At 41.1% G+C, this 7,973-nt stretch overlaps 1 protein-coding gene across 1 annotated transcript; it reads left to right on the top strand.

Annotated features, from left to right (window-relative positions):
* The first annotated feature begins 1,573 nt into the window (after positions 1-1,573).
* LOC141819122 (putative transcription factor RL9) lies at positions 1,574-6,253 on the top strand. The gene is made up of 6 exons (XM_074706483.1): positions 1,574-2,411; positions 2,517-2,593; positions 3,252-3,297; positions 3,397-3,577; positions 5,941-5,980; positions 6,149-6,253. Exons 1-6 carry the CDS (start codon positions 1,574-1,576, stop codon positions 6,251-6,253), a joined length of 1,287 nt encoding a protein of 428 aa, XP_074562584.1.
* Positions 6,254-7,973: the final 1,720 nt, after the last annotated feature.

The following is a 7,973-nucleotide window of genomic DNA, read 5'->3' as shown; positions in this document are numbered from 1 at the left end:
TAATAATCTTAGACAAGCTTGGTGGAGTGGGACAAGAATATTTAAGTATGTTAAGGGAATTAGAACTCGAAATGTTTTGGGTATCTGGTGTAAGCAAGCCTTATAAGAATATAAATAAATAAAATTATATATGTATATATATATATATATATTGTAATGGGAATGAAACGAACACATGCATGCATGCAGCTGGGTCTTGAATTCCCTTGTGGTCAATGCTGCTATTGGTAGTCCAGCTGACAAGGGCTAGATCACAAAACTGCAGGGTGGGAAGCTGCGAAAAAGGGGATCAAATTAAGCGAGAGGATTAAATGATAGTGAAGTGGAAATGAAGGGAAGGGTTAAAGTGGCATAGTGGTATGTACGTGAGGAGCAGAGGCTTCAGCTGGCCCTTTTAATGTTTGAGGCCGATGAATTCCTCCAACATGCTACGCCCATCGACTGCATTGAATAGTGGTTGCTACAGTTGAGGACAGCAGAAATATTGCACGGTGCGGAAGCAGCAAACAGCCCATATGAGCAATGAGATCCCCCGCTGGGAATGGGACAATGGGTGTTCGAACTGTACAGCGAAGTGGGTCATGTCCTGGGAGACCAGTGGCTGCTTAACAAATGCATGAAACATTGTAACCTACCTCTTATCAATCCAATTAATAAGAGAGAGAAAGAGAGAGAGAGCAGTAGAAGACGAAGATGAATGAAAAATCTCGAAAGAGAGAAGAAATGTATGTATGTGTGACAAACCCCCCTCTTTTTTCTCCGTTAAAAAAGGGAGGGAGAGAGAGAAATTTCCTTTTTTTACAGTCCAGTCTACACGAGCGCAAGCAGTGGGGGGAAAGGAATCCACGCACGAGCCTTGACCTGTTTTCTTTTACTTTATTTATTTATTTATTTATTGTTCCATCGTGCATTAAATTCGATCCCTTTCCTAATCAGAAGCTGAGAGAACGGAAACGCTAAACTGTTTAAAGCTTCCCCTCTTCCATTAGTTTTTTGTGCACTGTCATTTTCTCATATATATTTTTCTCAACCTAAATAATCTTTTAATTTCTCAAGCATCAAAGTTTCTCTCTCTCTCTCTCTCCCTGCTATTGGAGTCAATCTCGTCACCATCATGCAAATCCTAAGGGATAACTAAAATCTCTATGATAAAATCCTCTTCTTTTTGTTTTTGCTCTTAATTAATTGGTCGATCTTTTCTCTTCTTTTCCCGATCCTTAATTAGTCTGCAGCTTATAGTCGTCCTCGGTTAGTTTCTCAAACCTAGGAGCAGCACTCCATGATCCTTCACACAAGTTTGTTCTTTCACCTTCTTATATATATATATATATATATATATATATCCTGTACTGTTGGGAAAATAAGATCCTTTCCCTCTTACTCTCTCTTATTTAGCCATACTTTTAGGTGGGATTCATTATATATATATATATATATATATATATATATATATTAAAATGTTGAATTCCAGTTGGCCATCAAGAAGAAAGCCTTAGCCTTAGTAGGCTTAGCCTTACAAAGAGGAATACAATCAAGCAAAAGGAGGAGAGTAAATTAAGAAGGAGAAGAAGGCATGGAAATGCCAATGGAAGCCGCCATCATGACGACGTCGTCGCCCGACCTCTCCCTGCACATCAGCCCTCCAAACATCAGTCTTGCGGATTCAATCTCTGTGAGCTCCGGCGAGTCCTCCCACGGCTTCCGAGAAGACGACGACGATGCTGCTCGCACTAAGCTCTCCCTTTCTTATCCTTCCACTGCCGCGACGGTCGACAACACGTGGTGGCCGCAGCCGCCAAGATTGCTGGAGCACTACTCGCTGATGCCGCCGCTCGATCGCTGCCACATTACTCACCGTGCGATCGGGAGCGGCCCCTTCGACGGCCTCAATCCGATAAAAGGTATCCCGGTCTACAACAAAAATAGCCCAGGTGCCGGCCGCGTCAGCACGCCGCTCCCTTTCCTCTCTGCTGATCCCAAGCTCCACGCCGTTTCTGCCTCCGCCTCCGCTTTCTCGTCTCACTGGCCTTCTTCCTCCTCCTCGTCCAATTTCGACGCGATGCCGTCTCCTTCATTCCTCGGCCCCATCCCCAGCGGCGCCGCGTCTCCGTACCACCGCATGCTCTCTCACCCGCAGGCGTCACGGCTCAACGGCGCCGCCTTTTCCCCAGAGCTGTTGATCAAAAACCACAACGCGCACCATCACCATCAGCTCTTCCACCATCACCACTACAACAATTATGGCATGATCAGGCCCTTCGAAGCTTCCTCCCACGCCAACATGCTGATGCGGTCGCGGTTCCTGCCCAAGCTGCCGGTGAAGCGTACCATGCGCGCGCCGCGGATGCGGTGGACCAGCACCCTCCACGGCCGCTTCGTCCACGCCGTCGAACTCCTCGGCGGCCACGAAAGTAGGCATCGGTCATCCATCCTATCATTATCTATCCACTTGCCAATCTTAAACAGTAGCATTTGTTAATTCTTCATCATTTCCGGCGCGCATTAATCAAATGCAGGGGCAACTCCGAAATCAGTACTCGAGCTCATGGATGTCAAAGACCTCACTTTAGCTCATGTCAAGAGCCATTTGCAGGTACCTAGCAAGCAATTCTCTCTCTTAGTCTCTCGTTTCGTCGATGCCAATGCTTAGTTAATCATGCTTACCTGTTTCAATCGATCGTTGGTTTTTGTCCTTTTTTTTTTCCAATCTCATAATTTCTCCCATCATCTAATCGGAGTACGGAAGTGTGGTCAGCGAGAAGCAGACACATCTATTCTTTCATTCACTCATTCATTCAGCCACTCATATCACTGCGTCCTCCTCTGTCCATCGGTTACTGTGCCAAATCAGAGTGAGAGGGAGAGGGAGAGGGAGAAGGAGAGGGAGTAGAGAAAAAAAGTTGTCATCATTTCACAATAATGCAACACACCCAACACCAACACACATAGGGTATGGAGAAGGAATTGAACAAACAAGCTTCTTTAAAAAGAAAGGTTGAATCTGCCAACTCGGCCTCCGCTTGCAGATAGCTACCTCTTCTGTTCCTGTTCCTGTTCCTGTTCCCTCCTTTTAAATCCAATTAATACATTTATCTAGTTTTCATCCCCCCATGATATTCCTCTTTTTCTTTTATCGTAATTCCTTGCTTGTCCCGTGAGCTCACTGCGTGGTCTTTTCTTGTGTTTGTGCTCTCCCAATTAATCTCTTTCTTCACTGCTCTCTGCAAATTTTCCAACTTTTGCCTCTGCAGATGTATAGAACTCTGAAGACCACTGACAAGCCTGCTGCTTCCTCAGGTAATTCATATTGCTTAGCCTCGTAATAACCTTTCTTCTCCTCTTTTTAATTAATCGGCTTGCTTCACAATGCAACGTACGTGCATTAATGGCGACCAGGTCAATCAGATGGCTCAGGCGAAGAGGACTTCTCTCCTGCAAGTAATGCCGATCTCAACATCGGACGGCTGATGGAGCGAAGATTAATCTCAGACGACGGAGCTAAACCAAGCACTACTTATGCCTTGGACTTCCCTTCTGCCATTGCTAACACCACCACTAAATGGACTAACTCATCAAGGTATATAATCGCTTATTATTTCAGAAACACTAAAAGGCAGATATATCTATAACTGCATGCTAAGCGAATGGCAGCTTTTGCTTTCTTTTCTTTTCTTTTTTTTTTTTTATCTTTTTCTTTAGATTTCATGGGGAGAATAGAGAGACATGCACTTAACTTGTAGGACACAAAAAGCAAAGACAAGTAACAAGGAGAAAACAAGTATGAAGAAAGGGGGGAAAAAAGATGAAGATTATTATATTGTGGTGTCGAGATTATGCTTGACAATTAATTATGTAGGATAATGAAGGGGTAGGATAGGGCTGTGGCAATGTGTGTAATAGGTGGTGTGATGTGTTGTCACATAGGACCAAAAAAGCCTATATACCTCCTGTCTTTTGCATCCTTTTCTCTGTGGCTTTATTGCATTATACAATTGTAGCATGTTAATGGTTCTTGAACACCTCTCTGACCTTTCCCTTCCTTTGTTTATTTTTAAATTTTATCTTTCTCTTCATTGCATTGCATGGCTCTGATTCCTGAAATGTGTTTTGGCCTGACATGCCCGGCCACGCACTAGCTTGAAAACTAGTTGTGTTTCTCTATCTCCAAATAAGTGTCGCCATGCCTTGCTAATTTGTATCAACAAACTTCCAACAACATTGAGTCAAAATCTCATATTCCTTCTCTTTGGCCTTCTCTCCTTCCATTAAAAATTTATTATAACAACAATATTCGTTTGATTTTGAAGTATTTTGTCTAATTTGTTTTACTTGCATGTTTTTATGTGTTAATTAAAAGCTACTTAATGACATGTTAAACACTACGTCAAAACGAAATATATAATGAAATCTAGTAATTAAAAGATTAGATTCGACAATGAGTTTGTGTGGCTTGTAGTGGATCCTTGTTGATTTCTATCTTTGGTAACTGATGAAAGCCTCTTTTGGTCGCTTTAGCTTTGCATGAATTTTTATATTCAATTATTTAAAAGGAAGCAATTGTCTTATCGAGGAAAAGGAAAGCTAAGCTATCTACGAAAAAAAGCAATCAAATCTTAGATGAATGCAGCATTTATCCTATACTTTCAGAAGAAGATGCACTTCGCTTGAACTTTATCTATATACATTGTACTACTTAATCAAATAGTGAAAGACACTTGATTAGTTTGGTCTTCGAGTAAGGGTGAGGAGCTAGAATAACATTTAATACTTATTAGAAGAAAAATTCCTTCAAACCTTCTTATACTGACATAAATAATGCATGTTGTGGCCACTGCTGAGCTTGTGGAATGTTTTCAATTATGACTACGTACTCCACAAACTAAAGTTGCTTCTAATATATATATGTCTAGTAATTTATGCATGATATGCATGCATTTGGCAATACTCATTTACGTAAGTAATATTATTGTCATGATACCATACTAGCTAGTTTATATTCAATGTAGTACAAGAAGCTCATTCATGCTTAGCAAATAAATAATAGTACTTAATATTTTTCTTCCCAACTAATAGGATTGAAATAATTAATATTGACCATTGGAACGCATTTTTCTAAGGTTACTAAGAGAATGGTTTGTTGAAAGTCAGATGTCTTATTGCATGCCTGTGAGCCTCTAATTTGCCATATATTAATTGAATAACTTTGTGTTAGCATTATTTGTTCAAACTTAATAACAAATTCATATAATTAGGATCGTCTTAAGACCTAGAAATTTAAATTTTGTTGTAGAAGGGAAAAGCCGCTATAAACCATCTGACAAAGTTAATTTAGCAGGACCATTTTTGAAGACAAGAATTAAACACCAACAGTATTGGAAAGGATACTAGATACTGATATAATACAAAAAAGTAAGAATAAGATTAGAAAATTATATGTAGTGTTTGACCATCTGTTATGATCGTCATAGCCTCTTTGTTTAATTAGGAAAATAAATTAAAATTATTATTGATAGCGACTATTATTAGTGGAACACATATAATTGTTTTGCCTCAATACAAAATCCACCATAAATTCGATCGCCACAATGGAATTAAATTCAAGAAAAAAGAATTGCATCTGCCAAATAAAGTTAGTTGATTAAGAAAAAAGAATTGCATCTGCCATTGCTTCTCCACACTAGCTATTAAATTAAATTGCATCTATTCTGAGAGCTTTCAGAGTACAGTCTAAAGTTATAACCCTGAAGTGTAGAAGCACGCCTTAGATTTATTCTTAATGTTTTCGTATTTGCATTACTAAATTCACTGTACTCACCACACATTTCTATGTGATTTATGTCCAAAGATTGTAATATATATAGGATTATTTTGGTTGATCTTTGGTATGAATTGTTGTTGCCTAATGGAATTTTCTTTTTTAATATGTTGGACTATTTTCAGCCGAAGTGGATGGGAGCAATCAAGTTGTGATCTAGACGAAGTACGTTCAACTAAATTCTCATTGTTACATATTGAGGTTTAACTCTCTGACATGTACAATATATATGGAATCATAATTTTAGATTTTATAACCGCAAAAATAATGATAAAAGTTATACTCAAGTTAGAATTATGAATCTGAATCATAATCAAATCATGGTTATTGCAGGATAATCATTCTTCTAATCGAATGAGCGCCTCCGAAGAAGTCAAAAACCCTAGCCTGGAGTTCACCTTAGGAAGACCAGATTGGAATGAGACTGAGGATGTTTGATATCATATATATATATATATATATATATGATCATTTTGATAATTTAGATATGAGCTTCATGGCTAACATTATATTCATGCAATCAATGGAGGGGAAGAAAAACAAGAATTGGATCTTGTCATATCATGAAGATGGACTGAAGCTAGCAACAAATTGAACTCTATCTCTCATGCAGTAGAATAGAAGTACAGTGTTAGAGGCATCCTCCACTTTTCCTTTCTCTTTTGGCTAATTGAACTTTAGCCATTGGCATGGGAGGATGACTAAAGTTGAAGGTGGTCATGGTGTCATTTTACACATGGAAAGTGAAAATTGTAAGATGGAAAAAAAAAAGCTAAAGTTAGCAACTGCAGTGATGAGGCAACAAGCACAATATAAACTAATTTATATCTTATTTCTCTCTTCAACATTTGCTACATCATCACGGAATTATTGGTCTGATTTGTGATTCGTATGTGCGCGTACACGAATATATTGTATGAAACAGGTTATATAGCATTGTAGTGTATACTGTATACAGATTTTACTTTGTTGACAAATTTAGGTCAATTGATTTTTTTAATAAAATATTACTTAATTTTGTCAACACGTTAAAATATTTTAATGGTTATTACAGGAGAATATGAAGGTGAGTTGAAGAACATTTTACTGCCCTAGCTCATTGCACCTAAATGTCCTATGGTGACTACCCCTTATATAGATGATAAATATCATTTTAGGGTTAACTGCAGTTTCTTGATTTACTTCTTCACAGATGGTTATGGAGCCGATCATATGGGACCACTAGGATGATAGATTCCACCTTTAGGAGCAGAGTTGCAGAAGACAAACATCATTTTAGGTATCTAGAGAACATAAAAGGACTCACGATTCATTTACCTTTAACAATTCATAAGAATATATATATATATATATATATATATATAATATACAGGTCTGATATCCTGCCCGACGCTCCCGCGCGACCCCGTTGCGCGATCAGCCGACCTTTCGTCGTTCATCGCCGCCATTCGTCGTCGTCCAGTCACCGTCGGCCGCCATCCCGGGCTCGTTGGAAGCGCAACTCGATGGCGCACACACCGGCATCGAATTCCGGGATTGGGTCGGAATCCGGCCGGAATTCCGGCCGAAACAGAGCAGACGGTTCTAGCGGCGATTTCACCAGAATCCGGTCAGATTCCGGCCGAATCGGGGCCGGACTCCGGCCACCTCCGGACCGCCGTCGAGTTGCGGTTCCAACGGGCCTGGTCCGGCGGCCGGAGGTGGCCGGACGGCGGTGAACAGTGGCGGAGAAACGACGAAGGTCCGAGGAGAAACACTGTGCAATCGCGATAAACGGACGGCTGCGGTTTCACGCGATTCGGTCGTGGACGGCGGGGATCAATCGCGCATGAGTCAGGCAGGATACCGTCGCGCAGTATATCAAATATATATATATATATATATAGAGTTCTGATATCCCGCGCGACGAAAAAACCCGACACCCATACGCGACCGCCCGACCTCTCGACGTTCATCGCCGCCGTTCTTCGCCGTCCGGTCACCGCAGGCCACCATCCCGGGCTCGTTGGAAGCGCAACTCGACGGCGCACACATCGGCACCGGATTCCGGCCGGATTGGGCCGGAATCCGGCCGGAATTCCGGCCGAAACACAGCAGACGCGCTGGTGGCCGATTTCGCCGGAATCCGGCCGGATTCTGGCCGAAATCGGCCGCCAGC

This window comes from Curcuma longa, unplaced genomic scaffold (assembly GCF_044706935.1).
Source record: "Curcuma longa cultivar G26 ecotype Majalengka, Jawa Barat unplaced genomic scaffold, ITB_CL_G26_1.1 contig_27852, whole genome shotgun sequence".
Classification (NCBI taxonomy): domain Eukaryota; kingdom Viridiplantae; phylum Streptophyta; class Magnoliopsida; order Zingiberales; family Zingiberaceae; genus Curcuma; species Curcuma longa.
Note: the sequence above shows the minus strand (reverse complement) of the source record. Positions and strands in the feature narration are given on the sequence as shown.